This window comes from Harpegnathos saltator, unplaced genomic scaffold (genome assembly GCF_003227715.2).
Source record: "Harpegnathos saltator strain DR-91 unplaced genomic scaffold, Hsal_v8.6 scaffold119, whole genome shotgun sequence".
NCBI lineage: Eukaryota > Metazoa > Arthropoda > Insecta > Hymenoptera > Formicidae > Harpegnathos > Harpegnathos saltator.
In genome coordinates this window covers 938,822-959,239 of record NW_020229894.1, presented here as the reverse complement: position 1 = coordinate 959,239, position 20,418 = coordinate 938,822, and the positions used below count along the sequence as shown (strand labels likewise).

Below are 20,418 nucleotides of genomic sequence, written 5' to 3'. Positions count from 1 at the left end.
TACGTAAATCCGCTTCACTTCAAAATTTCACGAATCATCTTCGAATACTGCGACAGCCGTTTCATTGACCGCACGTCATCTCGACACGTCATCTTGCGCATCCAATGAGATAGCTCTTCGTTCAGCAAGTCAGTCAAATAGAAAGCGCCCGCAGATTATAAAACAGATGAAAAGCTGTAATCATAAAGAACGTCTAACATTGCGCAGATATATTGCGGAAGCGCGTCGAGAATGCCTTCTAGAAAAATCGCCGACAGCGGTATTTGTATCTGTAGGAGCAGATTTGCCGTCGGGGCAACGATCGCAATGTAGATCCTCCCAAACGATTTTCACACGCACACGAAGCTGCGGGAACCAATCGCCGGCCGTTACGGGCTCCTCATTAGCGGGCAAGTGGAGGGCTGATTGGCTGCCGCGCGTGAGTCACCCGTAATCCCGTGGCGTTATCTCCTGCGTGTCTCTGCCAATCTCGACAGGTTCGTGCAGGTTTCGAGAGACTCTCGTATACATCATGCGTATCTAGACAATTTAAAAACATGGCTACCATGTGAAGATAAATTGGTTGGTTTGCACGCTGTAAACAAGTTTGTATTTAGTTTGTCAGGCTAGTTTTGTTTTGTGTACGTGACCGCGCGAGTTGCCGAGCGACAGGAGCTTTCCTGAGATGCTGGTGCTGGACCAAGTAGCAGTTGAGGAGCCCAAGTAGCTGTCGGGAGTGAAAGTCGCGCGAACTCGTAGCTCAAATCAATCCTGTGTTTCCTGCGGACTACTTCGACGTCCCCCGTTCTCTTCGCGGATTATCGGGAGGAGTCGTCGTGCCGTCACGAGCTGCGGATGTAAAAACGGTAATAACATACGCTCGCGGTATCGGTGGTGAATTAGCGACACCGTTAGTCTCTTAGTTAAGCCTGAAAGCGTGCGTGACCTGTGCGTTTGTCTTACAGATCCGACTGAGAAGATTCTAGAAGGGACGGATGCGATAACTTGTATATGCCTGTCGTTTGCAATAGTACAATTATTTAAACAACATCCATGGATACCGCAGACTATGACACCATTGTGCGTCACCCGAGAACCGTAATCCATCTCGATGTTGATTGCTTCTATGCCCAAGTGGAGATGCTCAGGCATCCGGAATTTGAGGGAAAGCCCTTGGGCGTGCAACAGAAGAACATAGTGGTCACCAGCAATTACCTGGCCAGGGAGTACGGTGTAAAGAAATGTATGCAGGTGCAGGAGGCTTTACGTCTGTGTCCAGGACTGGTCCTAGTGAATGGAGAGGATCTGACAAATTATCGTCATTATTCCACTAAAATATCAGATATTTTGCACCAATTCACACCACTGGTGGAGAGACTAGGCTTTGACGATAATTTCCTCGATGTGTCATTAGTGGTGGAAAAACATCTCAAGCCTCAGAATGATTCAGAGCTCGACATGAGCGGCTCTAGCATGGACGAGATACTAAAGGAATCGGTTAGTAAGATATTTGGCCCTTCAGAGGAGGAATGTCCATGTGGGTGTCACGTACGCCTGATAATCGCCTCCAAGTTAGCAGCTGAGATAAGAAATCGCATCTTCCAAGAGCTGCATCTCACATGCAGTGTTGGAATAGCGCACAACAAGCTGCTGGCTAAACTGGCTGGATCTCTGAACAAACCGAATCAGCAGACACTCATCTTCCCATGCAGTGGTCCGATGTTGCTCTCCGCAATGGGCTCTATCTCTAAGATACCTGGTGTCGGGCAAAAGACTATGGAATTGCTGCTGTCGAATAACATCAGGACGGTAGACGATTTGCGTAGAATACCGCTGCAGAATCTTGAGCTGAAGATTGGCGTCGACTTGGCGAGAAAGTTGAAGGACAACGCGGAGGGTATCGACGAAACAGCGGTAAAACCGTCCGGCAAGAAGCAGTCTATCGGCCTGGAAGATGGATTCAAGAGCGTGTCGCTAGTAGCCGAGGTGGAGTCGCGATTGGGCGGGTTACTGAGGAGATTGACGGAAATGGCAATGGAGGACGGCAGAATCCCCGTCGGTATGAAGGTGACCGTGAGAAAGCACGACCTGAATAAGCCCACTTCCGGCAAAAGAGAGAGCAGACAATGCGCGTTGCCGAAGCATCTCTTACCGTCCACGAAAAACGGTGTGTACGATCACTGCAAGATGCTAGCGCTCGCCATGAAACTGTTCCATCGCGCGGTTGACGTCTCGAAGCCGTTCCACTTGACACTGCTTGGAGTCGCGTTTACCAAGTTCGAGGAACAGTCCTTCGGCAAGAGCAGCATCACATCTTTCCTGCGCAAGCAAGTTGCCGTCCAGTCCGTTCTGGACATTACTTCCGAAGAGGGTATCTCGGACGTGAGCCTGGGGTCGCCGATGAGTATTAACCAGGACAGCAACGACGGCTCGGATCAGTCCCAGTCGGCAATGAACGCGATGAACACCTCTGGGCCCTCGAGTCTCTCGTGCTCGCCAATCTCGAAATCTCAGTGCATGGCGAGCCAAAACGCGGAGGACGAGCTGCAGAACGAGGTGGAGCCGTTGCAGAAGAAGACTAAGCTAGAAGTGTGGCTGAGCGGTCGCCGAGAGTCGCCGAGCAACGAAATGAGATCCGACCTTGTGTTGGGATCCACGTCGCCCATGCAGTGGTCGCCCACGGTGGACGCCACGGTCAAGTCCCTGCCCATCGAGAGGAGAGAAGTCACGCGTTCCTGGCCCACCACCAGCAAACCAAAACCAAACAATATACTTAAATACTTCATAGCTAATAAGTGACCGAGCTCTATAGTCTAGTATCGAATATCGTCGCTTTTTTACATGTATACGCTTCAACCGACAACATTGAATGCCAGCAGCCGTGTGTGATGCGAGGAATAATTATTAACTGCACGTTAATCTTGAGACGAGACGAGAAAGAAAGAGAGAGAGAGAGAGAGAGAGAAAGAAAGAAAGAAAGAGAGCGAAGTATCGACGTACGGTTAAAAATTATTCAGTACGTCTATTAGTTGTTCACATCTCATGTCACGCGAGAGAGTTCAATTAACGCCTCGGCCAAAGTGCATTTGCAGATTTTACACGACAAACGACATCAACATTACATATACATATAGTTATGTGTTCAGTTGCATTTATTACCTATGTGCATCGTCCTACTTGCATAAACATCAGGGACGTTTTTCAGCTAGAACGTAGTGTGATAAGATCACATTTAAGTCTTTACAGTAATTCGCGTTCCTTTGTATTACTTTCGCCGCAAGTAGGGTGCGAAGACTCTCTGCGTATTTGCTGTTACGTGCAATTGCAGTTTTCACATACGCGCGTAATAGTGAATTCTCTTGTTCGTTTACATCGATACACGTATTTAGGGCAGATCCATTTTTCCATCAAACAAATTTATACCACGAAGGGAACATTTTTACCTGAGACATACCATGAGAAGTTTAGTTACGAAAAAGTGTATTAAAAATAAGGAAGGAAAACAGGGTGCACCCGGGATCTAACGAGGGAAATGAGGTTCCTCTTTCTTTATTTTTTTTTTTTTTTATCGTGGAACTGACGGTGTCCCAAGTATTTTATGTGTAACTAATTCATATTATTTCAAATTAATTTCTTAATGTATTTTCTCTTACTCATATTCTAATGTAATTATCGCTGAAATTTGTTCAACGATAAAGTCGTTAATGGTCAATTTGAGATTTGAGAAACTCGGACAAGTTTTGTTAATTATCTACACAAGACGGTGCCGATAAACTCCGAAGCACCGAAAAAAAAAAAAAGAGAATAGTTCGTTGCTGTCTATAATGATATCCGAGAAAATAGCCTGCGGCAACGTTTTTATGCGAAACGAGGCGCTGACATTTGATGTTGTGTATGACTCGCGATTTTGGAAAAATAATCATATAATTTAACGTTTCCGCTCCCCGAAAGAAAGAATTCTATTTTTAGTACTGTGTTGAATGTTATCTTATAATAGGAGATCATAACCGAGCTGCGTCTTCGACGAGTAGAATTTTCGATATCGAGCGAAGGCGTGATGAAGTCGTCTCCTCGCGGTTGCGGATTGTTGAGCGTTTTTTCTCCACACGCGTTTTCACGGTATCGAGCACCCACTCCGCGAAATCACGTCGGTTCCGATCCCCGCTCTTGCGATACATCTCTACCTTGAGGAGGAGAGCACGGGAAGAGAGGCGGACTCTCTTTTGCTTCAGAGGTACAGATGTATGTGCGTCGAGTATATATTTCGGCGAGACACAACGCTAGGAACAAATACTCGGTTATTCCCGTCAGGGCCACTGGCGCGGAGCTCCATTCAGATGAAGAGTAAATGAGTAATTATATATAGTATATATAAACGTGTATATTATATTGTGTAATTATCTCTGAGGAATGTACTAGACAATCATAAAGTTTTAATGCCGCTTCAGTATGGTACACGGTGATTGTCATATACACATATATAATACACATACACACACGCGATAGTTAAATATATATAGATATATATCTCGAGATACAGATTAGCACATACACACACCACACACACACACACACATGCACACGCCAGAAACGCCGATCCATTACTGAGCGTGCGACACCGGACGTTCAACGACGAAAAGAGCCGCAATTTTACTTTTTGCAGATACTTAAGGAACACACGTGTTGCATGCGGGTGAAAGCAAAGTCCGCAGGTGATAAACCGAAACAATGTAGCTTTTGTATTTACACAAGACGGGATATTCATTAAGATTGCTTACATTCTTTAAGGGCGCGACGGGGGAGGAGGGGAAGAACGAGCGTGAGAGATAAGAAGGAAAGGGAGAGAGTACGGAAGAAGGAGAGACAAGCGATGCGAAGAGAGATGCAATGATATGCGTAATAGAGATTACTTATTACTACCGAGCTTTTCTATTTTTATTTATTTACAACATAGGCGAGAAACGGTACTGTGTCTTGATTTTAAACCTCTGGTTGTGAATACATGCATATTTTATACGGACTTGTTCGCGGGGGAAATGCGCGTTGCGGAACACACGCTCGACGACGACGACGTCGCCGTCGTCGTCGTTGTCGAGGTTGCGCTTGAACGCGGGACTTCGCGCTTGGAATAATAACACGTCGAATGGTCGTTGTAGTATCGCTGCTAGGTCACAACGCCACTCCGACCGTGTTAGATGCGACGTTGAAGGCGACTGGTTTGACTTTGATTTGTTTTGAGAGTGACAACGCGATTCTGCGCGGCTCGCATTGCCTCCGATTCGTCTCAATAAAGAAACTTCGAGTTGAACACGCCGCTGTGTCTCCGTCCACCCCGCCATGTGACCTTCCTCCGAATTTCCTCCTTGTGACTACGAAATCGTCATGCGATTTTCCGTTTCTTCTTTTCTTTTTTTAATTCTGAGGAATGAGGTGGTATGATCGTGCGGCAAAATGAGCTAACAGGCACTCGGTGTGAAACTGGTCGACAGGAAAGGAAATCGGAAATATAATATTTGTAATATTCGTACACTTGTCGCTAATTCGCTTGAAAACACGGTTGGTAGGTATCCCGTTAATTTTTCGATGGGATTTCCAATTAGTTCTCTCGCCGACTGCCAATCGGTCTCGTTGAGTGATCTGCTTTAAAATCGCCGCTCATAAAGTACACACAAATGCCGAAAACGGACACGCGTTATCGAGCCATATATCCGGCGAATATATCAGCCGAGGGACGCAAACTGCTGCGAGGTTGCCGTAAATTTTTGTAAATACCCGCCGTGTCGCATATCGTTTACCGTGAAATCAAATAACCGTGCGAGCGAAACGGCCACTGCGAAACAAAATTACCGCGCGATAATTTCGTGCTTCCGTCGTTTCGCGATATCAAGTAATAGCGAGTTCCCATTATATCGCAATTTTCACTACGATATCTCTTTCATATTCTCGTTTTAGTCTCATCTCATGTATTTTGTACAAATTAACATGACGTCCATTTTTTTACGTTATGTACGCGACCACTTTGAGTGTTCGTATCGAGCCGAATCGATCCAGAAGACTCGTTGAAGAAGAAATTTAATTTGCGTGTTATATTAATCGTATCAAACGTTTAATACTCGCCAATGGACATTGGTTCTTCCTCTCTCAGGGTATGCCGGAGTCCACGTTTTAATAGCACGTCCTTCTACAACTTGATAGTAACCATCCGGTCGTATATTTCCGCAGGTACCGACATATCACCCTCCACGTATCGCATCGTACGTGAGATACATCGGAGACAGTACATTTTCTTTTCACGGCTAGTATCTGACCTAAATTTAAATACCCAGCATTTACCTAATTGTCTTCGTAGACCGCATTCGTGGCTATATAAAGGTTGACGTCGGAGGAACCACCGTTGAATCGACGTCAACTTCCGAATTCGGGACGAAGTAGAAGGTTTTGTTCTCCGATTGATTTCGTTATTTTGCTAAAAATGTTGTCAGTATTCTATATCTTGAGCGTAATTGCAATACGCGGATTATCAGGTAAAAGTGTTAAATTTGTTAAATATTTGATGCTTCTTCCGTATTATATCTTCAATTTTATTCGTATTGTTAAATTTAAAGTAGTCTTCGATGAGATGTTATTTTGTGATTTGTTATTAAATATTTACAGGAAATGTAGACTCTTCTCGCGGCATCATTGCTAAGTTACTAATAAACTTCGAGTTTTGTGATGAGAAAAATTCTACGTATTTTGTATATAAGCGATAGATTGTTGTACAGTCTTTTTATGCGAAATGTGTTTGTATAATCGCACAGCCGAGACGCCCGATCAGAATCCGAAGATCGTAGGCGGCAGCGCCGCCAGTGAAGGACAGTTCCCTTATCAAGTGTCTCTTCGTTATCAGGATCATCATTTCTGCGGCGGTTCCGTTGTAAACAACCGATGGATCCTTACAGCTGCTCATTGCCTATCAGGGTACATGTTTCTCCGTAATACGAATATTACCTTAAACTTTGTCAAAACCAAGTGAACATTTCGAAGAGTCAGGCAGAAGAAGAAGAAGAATGTTGGGAAACACCAGACAGATCTTTTCCATCTTAGATTCTATCTTGCGATTCAAGTTTGAGCGATCAGAACACAGAGTAGACGAAATTGAGCGCATTACACTTGACAGCTTCTTGTATATAACGTCTTCGTGATCTGCATTTAACAGTCTGAACGACAAAAACATCACCGTCGTAGTGGGCTCGACCACCTTGGACAAGGGTGGCGACAAGTATACCTCGACGAAGAAAGTAATGCACCCCGGTTATAGTCCTACGCTCATCTGGAACGACATCGGGCTGATTCAAGTCGACAAGGATATTGTTTTCGGCGACAATGTACAGCCGATTGCTCTGTCCACGCACAACTTCAACAAATCCAATTATCCGGCGACGCTGTCCGGTTGGGGCACGACCAATGTAAGCACCTACGATTAATTTACAGAGCCCGTTGATCATTCTCTATCAACATGTGATATAAGAGAGAACTTTAACTCTTTAAAAAGGAAGGAAACCGTGTGACTATCTTCAATTGTTACTTATTTAACGCGAATCGTTGCAGTATCCGGGCGATGCACCGAACGAACTGCAGCATATCGAGCTGATGGTGATCGATCAGAAGGAATGCTTGAACGCCAGCTTTCGCGTCACCAGCAACAATATCTGCACGCTCAACAAGAAAGGCGAAGGAGCGTGTCACGTGAGTATACTCAGCGCTTAATCGCGCGTTCATAAGATACTTCTATCCGCCGTGTGAAGTTACTTAATTTGTCCGGAGTTCAGGTACTGAAAATCGCTTGAGAAGGAGAGATGGATCATCATGTTTTTGCACGAAGTCGTTCGCATATCCTGAATAAAATGTTCACCTCGAGAATGTAATGCTTTATCCGAATGTGTGTACGCAGGGTGACTCCGGCGGTCCTCTGGTGGCCGATGGCGTGCAGATCGGAGTAGTGTCCTGGGGAATACCCTGCGCCAAAGGACGCCCGGACGTATTCACGCGACCCTCCGCTTATATAAATTGGATCAACAAATACATCAAGTAGGCGAGCTATTAATAAGGAATTATAGGATTTCCGCATCGACGATGAATGTTCCTCACGCCGAGAACTGAGTTCTCATCAACCTCATACATACAGACAAACCGAACCGACCGACTACACAATTTCACTGTCGTAAATTACTTTATTGGCGGTGAAAACGAGACTAGCGCTTCAGCATCGAGAGAATCGCAATTTTCCGAAAAACGCGCGTTGGTTGCCGAATAAAGAAGTTGATGGTAACCTTATTTCGTTTATTATACCAAAACGTACTTTTGCAATAAATGTTCACTGCTTTCAGCGAACTTTTGTATCCGAATGACACAGTTCCAAGCTCTCCCACGTGGATCTAGCATAAGAGTAGTCACCGTCCCTAGTAATTAATCCTCGCATTAAGGGAAACAGTGCGAATGCGCAAAAAAAAAGAGACATAAGGACGTGCCAGTTTAAATACGGCGCATGCTTTGTCGCGGCTCAAGCGACAGCTGGTAACGCGATCTACATTAGTTGGATATTTTACAATTGCGTGTAATTGGCATTAGCATAATTTCAACAACGACAGGCCTTAAGCCGCATCGTGGTAGACCTTCAGAACGGAGGTGAACGAAGTTTCAACGCTTTGCGTATGTGTATCCTGATCTTCGCTTGTAGGTTTGTAGGTTTAGCCAGCGCTGCGTCCGACAAATTAGTATAATCATTGATACGCGAGAAATATGAAAAAAAAGAAACCGAGATATTTGGAAAGACCGAGAAAAAAGAAAGGAAAAAAAAAACCACGACGACCAGCGCGGCCACGACGGGCAAGTCATGCGCCGTGAACCCGCCGGTTAACGATCGGCGAATTTAAGGAACTGGCACGAAATCTTGGCCGAAGATTTCGGTCAAGCTCCTAATGACCCACTTCGAGCGGCGCATGCTCGCGTTTCAAGCGCGCTTAAGGATAAGAACGTCGCAGCGCGTCATCACTGCCGCCGGGCGGCAGCTGGCGGTGGTTTTCGCGCGCGAAGAACAACGCGTCGAAGGAGAGAAGAGCGAGAAAGGCACGGCGCGACGAAGTCCCCCTGGGGTCGTCCTCGAAGATCCCAGCCAAGAATGCGGATCGTCGTGGTACTCCGTACACGTCGATGGAACTCCGTCCTCGATGGTCACCGATGCCGCTCTTTTCCTGGAGTCACCCGATGACCCGCTCGAGAAACGTCCACATCTTCCGTCCTCGAGATTCGAAAGAAGCCCGCTCGCCGTGGGATCTCTCTTGGAGGCTTGAAGAAGCTCTAGGCAAGTGGCTCCGATCCTGAACATCCGTCAGAGAGCTCGGCCGTTGTTGCCCGTGATCAACCAACACCCGCAATTGATCAAACGCATTTTATCAGCAAATTTTATCAACACGTCTTCAAGATTATAATCTCCCGGCTCGAAGGACGACGAGAGGGGTCAACGTTCACACGTATCGTGGTCGACCTGAATCGCGCGCCGCGGTGCCGTCGCGTCGTCCCGGTCGAGCCGGTCAAATCGCGTGTCGTGTCGCGGCGGCGCGCCGCGTGACCCAAATTGCGCGACACGCGCGTGCGCGCGACTCTCGTTCCCGAGGGTGTGTTTTCATCCCCGCTTCGCTCTGCGCGGACAAGTAACGCACACATTCGCTTTCTTTCATTATCTCTCCCCGTCATCGTCGTCGTCGTCGTTGTTAACCGAATCATCGTGGTCGCCGCCTCGCAGTACGAACGACGACAGCTGGTGCTGTGACACCTGCTGCAACCGGAGAGATCGATATCCTCGTCCTTGTGCCGTCCTGAGGCGGGTAACAAAGAGGATCCACGAGGCAATCGTTTTCTCGCGATCATGTCTTGGACGGCACAACGACGACTCCTGTGAGAGACCTCGAGTTTGTGATGTGTGGCGCCGTGAACACGAGCTCGACGTTCTCAGGAGGACGTACTCACATTCAGTGAGTATCCTCGCGTAACTTCGCTCTGTTTCGTCGACGGACTCGCGGGAACTCGTCGGGTCGTCGTTGTGCCACGACCGAGCGATCAAGCAGCCGCCCGTTGGTTGGTTGGTCGCTTCTGCATCGTGACCCTCCGTGGTCGAGTTCGGAAAGCTCGTGCTGAGAGACGATCGTGCGGAATTTGTATGTGTGTGTGTGTGTGTGTGTGTGTGATTTGTGTCCGGGTGTGTGACAGATGCGCGCGAGGAAGCTGCGACTGCGAGGATCTCGACGAAGTCGTCGCGGGAGAATATTCCCCGGAGTTTGTGCGCCGAGTGAGCAAACACGGTAGTGAGACGAGGAAGCCGCAGAGAGTCGAAGGGGTTCGATCCACCCTCGAGGTTCGGTCGGGCCCCCTCGTCTCGTCGGGAGCACGGAAGCGTAATCAGTCGGCGATAAAGCACGCTGCAATCTTATCTTGGCAGGCGTGCTTCGAAAAACAAAAAAAAGAAATATTCCGCCGGAGAGTCGCGCCTCCGCGTTGTCGTCGCTAAACTCGCGTATTTGCGGACAAGGTGCGGGAGGTGCGTCAGGTGTGTCGCTCGTGAGAACGTTCGTACTCGCATTGTTTACCGGCTCTCCGTCACAAGCCGCAAGAGGTTAACGCACCGAGACGAACGTGTCACCGCGGGCGCCAGATAGAGGCTCTCTCTCGTGAAGCTCTGATACCGCGTTGATACGGTTTCCCGGTATACGACGACGCGCGTGGCAGCGCTTCTTCTATTCGTCGTGTCTTCTGTGTTTACGTTTACACCCACCGCCTGTTTACGTGCCTCTCTCGCACGTGAGCGCGCGCGCGCGTACGTTCGTCGTGCCGTACGCGGCGGTATCGACCTCTCTCGCACAGGTGTGGAGAGAGACCCCGCGAGAGAGAGAGAGAGAGAGAGAGAGAGAGAAAGAGAGAGAAAGAGAGAGAGAGAGAGAGAGAGAGAGATTCTTATTATGAAATAACAAACGTGCGGCTGGACACGCGCAAAGTCCGCGAGTCGCGAAAGCTTCCACGCGAGGATCCACGCGCGTGCGGTTTCATTAGCGGCCTGACGAGCTGATACGGAACGATAAGCGGGCAATTAAGATACCCGGGGGCTCCTCGCGTAACAATTTATGGAAGCGCTCCGAGGTTACACGTTATATATAGTTAGAGAACACGGATAGCGCCGGGCGATTAATCGACGCGGACAATGTATCTGTGCAATTAACGCGGCAATTGATTTCGGACGCGTAAAGAGAGGAAAGTAAAATATTTCAAAATTCTTTCGCCCATAATCTCGCATTTCTCACATTTTCTCACGTGTGTTTCCACGCGATATCGCGAAGCTGTATATTTCATCGGCAGCATTGTGATATTGCGTGCATGCGTGTCAATCGAGCGATAAATAGAGAAGATTGGATCCCTCTTCTCGCGAGACAAATTTTGACACGGAGATTCCTGTCCAGGTGACCGCCGCGGGTATTGGAAAATCGAGGGATTGTTACATCTTCTACCTGGTTCGCGGATGTAGCGGAACAAACGGAGCAAATGAGCGGGAATATGATTGTGTAAAATCATTCGTAGCTGATAACAGGTTCGGATTCGTGCTGCTGGAAATAATCGAGGACCTGCTTTTATCAAAGGAAGCTTCATGAGCTGCTGCCCTTTTATGTGAGTCCCAATCTTACATTTATTTTCGTACCTTTCATTCGCAACATCTTTGTAAACATGGCTTGTTTATTATCAAATTTATATATATATATATATATATTATATAATATATATATATATATATACACATACAGGGTGTCCCATTTTAAAGGATTCACTTAAATATCTCAGAAACGCTGCGTTAAATCGAAAAACGTTTCAGACAAAAGTTGTATGGTTTCAAGGGGGACATAAAACCACACTATATCATTTTGTTTACAACTGGCGCCACTTTCGAGATATTCACTGATCATTACTTTTCTTAAATGGAAACCCCAATTTTTTATTATATCATTTTTTTCTACCAATTAAAATTAATTGGTAGAAAAATTAATTGTTTAATTAATTGGTTAATTAAAATTAACTGGTAGAAACATCAATTAATTAATTTTAACAACTTTTGTTCGGAAACATTTCTTTATTTGCCTAATATTTTTTGGGATGTTTAAGGAAAATTTGGTAACTTTTTCAATATTTAACTTATGATATCTCGCTGTTTGTCGGAAAAAAAAAATAGTATTAAACTTTTTTGCTCTATTTGGTTTCAAGAATATATCGTTACAATATGCCCTAACTTTTGTTAATTTATCGATCTTTGAAAATCAATCAAATAATCAAATTAACAATCATCAGATTAATTATAAAAAGGAAAAAAATATATATATATATATATTGATTTACGTTTATACCGTCTTGCTTCTATTTCACAAACGACTTTACGCTAATTAACAATCTGCCCTGACGTTGACTGCAGCGGAGTATCTGTTTGCACACGATTCTACATGTACACACAGGCTGATTACAAGTTGAGCGCAAACACGCTGGTCGCTGCACCTTTCGGGACGACTGCGCAGTAGAGAATTCGCGGGTCTGCACGGCCGTACATACGCGTATTTCTTTATGCCGTTGCTTTTGCATTCACGGTGCGTGGCCCGCCTGTCTTTCTTTCTCTTTCTCTTTCTCTCGCGTTCTCCCCGCCACGATTCAGTCCCGTGCAGCTGGCGCCGCGGCATCGCGACTAATTCTCAGGGACGTATGTCGATCGACGAGTCTACAGCCGAAAATGTCATCAAATATAAACCAAATTCCAAATGAAACGAAGATGTCGAAATCGAGCGTCGCGAAACTCTCCACGACACCAATCCAATGTAAATCCGAGACAAAAAGTCATGACGAGACCGGAATAATTCGCGATGGTTCGCACAGAAAGTATATTATTTATTCCATTATTACTGTTATTGTTATTCATACAAAAAAAATACTATTTTACAAATCCAATTGAAGTAGCTACTTATGATTGTGGTCAGATGTTTAATTGAGCGAAACTATTTTTTTTCTTTTCTTCATTCAGTTTTCTTCGTGTGGACTTTATGATTATACACAATTATATATGTTGCATGTGGTTCACATATCAATATATTCATCGTATATACCAATTATTATATAAAATTACATATAACATACACAATTATATATATTTTTTATATAATTATGTCTTTTATAATCTTTTTTATAATTCTTTTTATATAACTTTTTTATAATCTTTTTTATAATCTTTTCATAATTCTTTTTTATAATCCTTTTTATTGAATTACGACTTCTATAATCTTTTCGCTCGGGTAGGTCTGCAGAATCCACGTGCGTAAAGACTCAGGCAGGGAGGGTGCCCCGCGAGAAATTCCATTCGGTCGCACGAGACCCACGCGCGCTACACCACTGTGTTTCGGCGCCGGCCGCTGCTACAGCCGCAGGCGATGAACGTGCGCGCAGCCACGCGCAGCGGCTCAGCTGTATGTACGTGAACGCGAGTCGCGCTGTCCGCCGCCGCGCTCCGCAGCTGATGCGGCCCGTCGCTGCCGCGTCGTCGTGGTGTTCCGTTTAGGAAAAAAGAGGAAAAAAAGAAGATGCGTCGCGTCGAAATTCGACCCCGTCGTCGTCGTCGACCCCGCGATCCTCGTTGACGCGCGTCACTCCCGTCGTCGTCCTCGTCGTGCTCCGTCGTCGATCTTGTGCTCCTCGTTCTCGTCGACATCTTCGGCCGCATGAAGCCGTCGTTGCCGGGGAAATCACAGGCACAGTGCACGCGAGCCGATGACGACGGACCGTCGCTAAATTAATCGGTAATGCGGAATTGGACACGGTGCGTGGGCTAATAGATCGCGCACTCTCGCACGCGTCCGAACAATGGACCGTGAGGAGGAGGAGGAGCGACGGTAGAACAAAGGGCGACACCGGACCGCGGCCGCCGGATCCGCTGGCGCACGGCTGTGCATTACTGTATGCATCCCGGCGCAGCTGCATTTATTTATACGCACCCGCTAGGAGAGATGCGCGCCTCTTAACGCTTCGCTTCCGACACGATCCCTCGGCGAGGATCGCGAGCTCCCTGTCCGCCGAGGTCGTTGATTCAGTCGCGCGGGGTTGGTCTATCGCAATTCGCTGCACGGCGTTACGTTTTCTTACACGGCTTGACAACAGCGAGCGGGGGTGACGCTCGAGACAGAGGGAGCGAGAGAGAAAGGGAAGGAGGGAGAGAGGGAGGGAAAGAGAGGGAGAGCGACGCGAGATGCACTTTGTGGTGTTTAGCTTCTTCGAGATTTCTGCGGAGCATCTCCGCAGATAGGACGACTGAAGTGCACGTCCGCGCGGATGATAAACGTGCGTTAAATAGATAAAGCGGCAGCCAGGATACAGCTATTATGGAGGCTTTGCGTCTGGCTATACAGTGAGTGTCCCTTTTACGGCGGATACACTCTCTTGAGTGTGTTTTGTTATGCATACGTGAAATGCATTAAAACGCACGCTTACGTGCGTGCGTGTCTTCTCATATTGGCCTTCTCATATAATATATATGTGTAACTATATTTGAATAAACCTCCGAGTGGAAAATTCAGATAAATAATCTCAGATATATTTAAAGGATCTCATTATCATATGCCATATACTCTTGAAATTTATAAATGTATTTGTATGTAAATAAAGAAGATGTAGATATATGTGTGATTCATATATACAAGTTCACATAAAACAAATAATGTATCTAGCTAGATGAATATGTTTATTTTTAATCTTACAATTTTTCTTTCCATACAAATCCATGTGTCTGTTATTTTTAATATTCTGTTGACTGGTTGATGTTGTCCCCTTGACTGACAAGTTTCTTCTTGTTTCAGGACGCGGCTCGGGGAGAGGATGGTCAGCATGAGTTCAATGCTCGTGGAGACAGTCAGCATAAATTATGAAGATTTCAATGAGAGTTTTCTAACATGTGGCACCTGTCTCTGTGTTTATGACGGTAGCGAGCATACACCTAAATTGTTACCATGTTCACATACGGTACATGTTCACATGCGCAGAATTAGTAAATATGCATGTCATACACTTGGTAAATCACATCTGTGCTTTGCGCATCCATTATTAATCTCGCATTTGTTCACACATTGTTCACAGGTATGTCTGCATTGCCTGACAAGAATTGCTGCGTCCCAAACACGGGAAACAGGAGCGTTCAGATGTCCTATTTGTAGAGAACTAATAACAATTCCCCGCGGGGGGGTATCCGCGCTGCCGCCGAGTTTTCTCGTGAACCAACTTCTGGACCTTATGTCGCGACAAAGACGAGAGGTGTGCTTAAACACAAAGCGTCGCTCGACGGTGATAAATTGTCGCTTGAATGACGCTTCCTAACATCGCTATTTCTCTTGGCCATTGCAGGTCATCCCAAAGTGTTCAGTTCATATAAATCAGGAATTATTGTTTTGCGAAACCTGCGACACGGTGTTTTGTACGGTATGTACGGGCGGGACTCACGCGGGCACATCGCCGGGATGCACAGAGCACACCATCATCCCATTTAGCATCGCGATCAAACGGATGTCCGAGATACTGCTTTACAAAGCCAATGAGTGTATATCCAAGGTGAAAATTAGTTTCTCTTTTTTAACGTGCCTGCAGACGCTGCTCAGTCGTTATTGAGTTAAGAGTTGCGCCGTTTAGTTAACACAGGCACAAGATTCCGTGAGCACAGAGCTGCAGCGCTTAGATGCCTCCACGGAGAGATGTTTGAACGCGGTGGACACGGAGTTCGCGGAGATCATCGCCAAAATAGAGAGACGTCGATCGGAGTTACAGGCCGCCGTGACCGCTGCCGCGCGTGACAAGAAGCACGTGCTCGAGGAGCAGCATTCCCTCATCGAGGCGGAGAAGAGCAAAGTGGAGAGAGAATGCGAAGGACTACAATATCAGGTAATAATAATAGGTTAATAAAAAAAGGGTAATAATAAAGGAAAACTGTAGATATACAGAGTGTACCCATTTTAAATAATCACCTGATCTCGTATCTCGAAAAAATGCATTATTCGAGGAAACATTTCAGAAAAAAAGTTATGTGGTTTTAAGGGGGTAATGAAATGGTAATCTTATTCTGAATTTGATTAGATTCTTGTCTGAGATATTTTTCGAATGATTCATTTCTTCAGAGATATTTTACGTGGGCATTTGAAACGGGTACACCCTGTGTATTTTTTTTCACGTGTATTACCTTTCACAACGGGATATCCGATATTTTTAAGGTCGAAGTCCGGAATATTACTCAACGTATTAACAGCCTGTCTGATCAGCTCGACGCGGCGACCGCCCTCAGCGAGCCCAAGGAGAATGCCTTTATCACATTCGAATTCAACCATAACGACGCTCTCTCGCAGTTAGAGCAAGCACTGAATAACTTAGGACGAGTACGTTCTAGTACAACATTGCCAGGTATTCTGAGGATTGACAGTACAAGATAGTACTCGCTTTAGATACTCGCTCATCCGTTTGTTTGATTGGTATTGCGCCGCTTACCGATTACGTGAGACAATAACGTTAAGGATTAAGTCATATCTAATCCGTCACTGTCGCTGTATTGAGTTATGACATCAGAATTCATGGGGGGTTGTGCAACGTCGACAGAGTCACCGATAAATATCACGTACAGCTCCAATACGAGTGATGGAATGTGGAAACGTGCTTCGTTTCGATTTGCTCTCATAATGATAATCCAATGCCGACTATGATGGATCAGATATCGTAAGAGCTGTCGCAATGCAACGTTGACTCTTCATCTTCTGTATGTTATACTAGGTCTATGTCGGGCCAGATTGAAAGATTTAGCGATAGTGAAGCTACAAGCGACCGTCACAGTCGAAACGGTAGATTATCACGGTCACCCACGGAACGTCGGCGGAGATCTTGTCGGCGCCGAGCTGACGCTCGCGGATAATATCCACACGGAGAACCAAAGCGCTCCCATCGAGACAGAGGTGAAGGATCTGGAGAATGGAACTTACGAGATTTATTTCCGCCCGCCTAGCGCGAACCGATACGTCTTAAAGGTGTCGGTGTTCGAACGTCCCATAAAGGACTATCCGTTGTTTTTCGACGCGACCGAACATAATGAACCGATCAAGGTATATGGGAGACGCGGTAACGGAAAGGATGAGTTCCATCAGCCAGTCTCTGTCGCGGTGGATGACGAAGGGATGATCTATATTTTGGATACCGGAAATTCTCGCATCAAGGTTCGTTCGCGACAATGCAGTACATATTCGATGGTTATCAATTATTTAAATCATTCGACGCACATTATGATATTCTTCTTATATCATATTTTAGAAAGAACTAAAGTAGTTCCATCTTCACAAAATATGTGTCCTCAATTTTACACGATGAAACAACTTTCTCTAATTCTTCAAAAATTTTGTTGCTTTGTTTCAGGTACTCAACTGTGATCTGGAGTTTCAAAGACACATCAACAATGAAGGCCTGGAAGGCCGCAGTTGTACGGGCATAGGTATTTCTCAGCAGGGCCTCGTAGTCGTTAACTGGCGAACGCGAACGATCACGGAGATGACTTCATTAGGTGACACAATCCGATCTTTTTCGCATAACGCGTTTCAAGTTAGTATTCTCGTCGCTTTTTAGGGAGTCAACGATAAAAGCAGTCGTTAATCGTGAGACATTGTCTTCTTTCAGGAACCGATAGATATTGCAGTGGACAAGAGTTACGGACACATACTCGTCGCTGACAATGGTCAAAGCTGTGTTTTTGTATTTGACTCAGATGGCAAGATACTATTTCAGGTTGATTAATATTCTTTTTTATTTACGTATACACCAAGTGTTCCCTTGTATCTTGCATAGAAATCCCTGGATTTCCTTCGAGACATGTGAACATGTTTATTTGAAGTATGTGACCTTCGTATAAAATAATCGCGTAACTTCGACAGGTCGGCAAGAGAGGCACATTCAAGCTGATCAGTTCCGTCACTGTTGGCCCGGACGGTGAGATCTTAGTTGCCGACAGTAGAATTCAGGTGTTTTCTGCGAAGGGAGATTTCTCCGAAGAAATATATCTCGAGGGAAAGGGTAAGTTTCCCCACACAAGAACAAGGATCGCATATTTAGCATCGAGTACGAAATTCACAGTCAAGATATGGACGTTAGTGTTCATATGTCCGATTTACGTGTACAACAGGAAAAGGCATTTACGGAGGAATAGCCGTAGACATGGATGGCAAAATACTCGGTACCCGCACGGACAAGGGTCGTAGCATAATACAGGTGTTGAAGCTAGGTGGAGGCAATATTTTAACCGAAATCGACTCTCACAGCTCGAAATTGCGACGTCCCGCAGGCATAGCCGTGCTGCCGGACAATCATCTGGTGGTGGTGGACCTGGGCAATGATTGTATAAAGAAATACAGGTACTGGTAAACAAACAAACAAGAAGTCATTCGTTTGAGTGTTCAAATTCGATCGCGAATGGGGAGAAAGTCCATTGCGAACATACCAAATGTGTCAACCTAATTTAGAATTATTTATTCAGGTTTTCTTTTGTGGAACTTTGTAGTTGTGTAACGTTACGTACTCTGTGACGAGTATAATGTCTATGTTTTTTATAAATTTTTATATATAGTTTATAAATTGCGATAAGAGGAATGTGGTGAGATAGTAACAACAAAGAGGAGACTTGAGTTCTCGTTCTGCGCAGCTTGTGTTGCTACATTACTATCGTATTACGCGGTTTACGCTTCGCCCTTATCTTCAAAATTTACTTCAACATGTTGTGTTCAACCTAACTTTCTCTCTCGTTCCTCGCGTAAATGCATTATGCGAATGTGCAAAAGTTTTACCCACGCGTAAAAAAACAGTCATTCGGAATGCTCAGTACTTACTGTACGTATACTTTGATACTTCATAACCGTTTAAGTCATCGCGCGATTAATGTTTGTTAATCGTTTGAAAATGCATGAAACGACTCTCTGTTGTCACTGACTAATAATAAATGCACCGCGAACAACGACTCGGTCTCTCTCCCGGTTTTATCGAAACTAGAACTCTGTATCCCTTGTTACTGAATCTGTTTGATTTTTATCAACACCCGAAAATCTGACCAAATGTTTTCGTCTCGCAAACACAGGCTTTGAAGATAAGATTGGAGACTGAAATCCGGACGAACAAATGTCCATCCGCCCGACGGAATATGGACGGGCTAATTAAAGAAATAGAATTAAAGGAATTCGTCTCTTGTCTTATCTCAAATAAAACTTTTTAATTAGCTCGATTCGATTGAGGTATATTGAGTCACTGTTCGCGGCTATGTAATGTTATTATATAGAAGTTGTACACACACACACATACACATACACACACACACACACACTCACTGCCACTTCCATGTTCGTTTACACTATTGTTACGATAGAGCACGGATCTTTGGATTATATAAAATCGGTCACATGTGAATGGATTCACCTGAAACACCAGAATCTTGAGATATCGTACGGACGTTTCATCAAATTCGAAACTTTTTATCTTATATTTTTTCACAGATTGCACTTGTTACATCAGTCCTGTTTCTATCTATTCTATCAGATTCGGTTATCAAGTTCGATTTGATATCTGTCGATTCAACCGGTGCATTTTTAAAGGCCTGGATTTTCCTCTTGCTCGTTTTTCGATTTTCGATCCGATACTTTCGCCGTCTCATTCCCCTTCATTCACAAATCTCGAGACACGGAACAACCCGCGAAAGGTTTTTCATTTTCCTGACAGACGTCAGAAATTTGGACTACTCGACTTTGGCACTACGTGATGTTTTTAATGAATTAAGCAAAGCGTAAATTATACGGTTAGTGTAAGATAACTAAGAAGATATTTACGTTAAGAATTGTACATATATTTTTTCAGTATTATCATAAATTTATAAAATTGGCAATACATGGTTCTTTTGTACGAGTATCATCGAAATTGTCTGTAAAACATGATTCTTGATAATGGCAACAAAATGCACTTCTCAGGAGGCCTACGCAGAAAATCATTCGTCGCGATCGAATCGCTCGCTGTTTATCACGCAACAACGACGCGATACCCCAGTTTTTGTAAACTTTATCGTGCAGGTGACTTCATTGTTGAGAGGCATGTTTTATGATGTACATTATTCGACTTGAGTTACTGAATAAATCACACGAAGAACTGGCACGAAAATGTCAGCAAACAGGATTTACCGTATCGCGCAATCACTTCCTCACACACTCGCAGCTATTTAACGGCCGTCTCACGACTATGGTTGTATTCGTGAAAAAATAATGTTAGTGATATCATCATCATGTTGCATATCTACTTATTCTTTGATACTTACTCAACCGCAGGTGATAAACTTACACA

General features: G+C 45.0%; 3 protein-coding genes across 4 annotated transcripts; all 3 read left to right on the top strand.

Moving 5' to 3' along the window:
* The first annotated feature begins 446 nt into the window (after positions 1-446).
* Positions 447-5,289, top strand: PolI (DNA polymerase iota). Its single transcript, XM_011144109.3, has 2 exons — positions 447-845; positions 945-5,289. The coding sequence occupies exon 2, from the start codon at positions 1,033-1,035 to the stop codon at positions 2,776-2,778; it is 1,746 nt and encodes a 581-aa protein (XP_011142411.1). The 5' UTR covers positions 447-845; positions 945-1,032; the 3' UTR covers positions 2,779-5,289.
* Positions 5,290-6,033: 744 nt separating this feature from the next.
* Positions 6,034-11,652, top strand: LOC105184965 (chymotrypsin-1-like). Its single transcript, XM_011144108.3, has 6 exons — positions 6,034-6,503; positions 6,780-6,939; positions 7,178-7,427; positions 7,570-7,707; positions 7,913-9,992; positions 11,469-11,652. The coding sequence occupies exons 1-5, from the start codon at positions 6,452-6,454 to the stop codon at positions 8,051-8,053; spliced, it is 741 nt and encodes a 246-aa protein (XP_011142410.1). The 5' UTR covers positions 6,034-6,451; the 3' UTR covers positions 8,054-9,992; positions 11,469-11,652.
* A 2,590-nt stretch (positions 11,653-14,242) lies between these two features.
* LOC105184964 (tripartite motif-containing protein 2) lies at positions 14,243-19,377 on the top strand. Of its 2 annotated transcripts, none has more exons than XM_019842222.2 (11): positions 14,243-14,437; positions 14,886-15,048; positions 15,163-15,336; positions 15,427-15,630; positions 15,718-15,957; positions 16,284-16,470; positions 16,834-17,270; positions 17,467-17,649; positions 17,725-17,832; positions 17,979-18,117; positions 18,227-19,377. In XM_019842222.2, the coding sequence occupies exons 1-11, from the start codon at positions 14,412-14,414 to the stop codon at positions 18,463-18,465; spliced, it is 2,100 nt and encodes a 699-aa protein (XP_019697781.1). In that variant the 5' UTR covers positions 14,243-14,411; the 3' UTR covers positions 18,466-19,377. The 2 variants fall into 2 exon arrangements, with proteins under 2 accessions (XP_019697781.1, XP_011142404.1); XM_011144102.3 differs by having other exon boundaries at positions 14,245-14,437; positions 15,709-15,957.
* Positions 19,378-20,418: the final 1,041 nt, after the last annotated feature.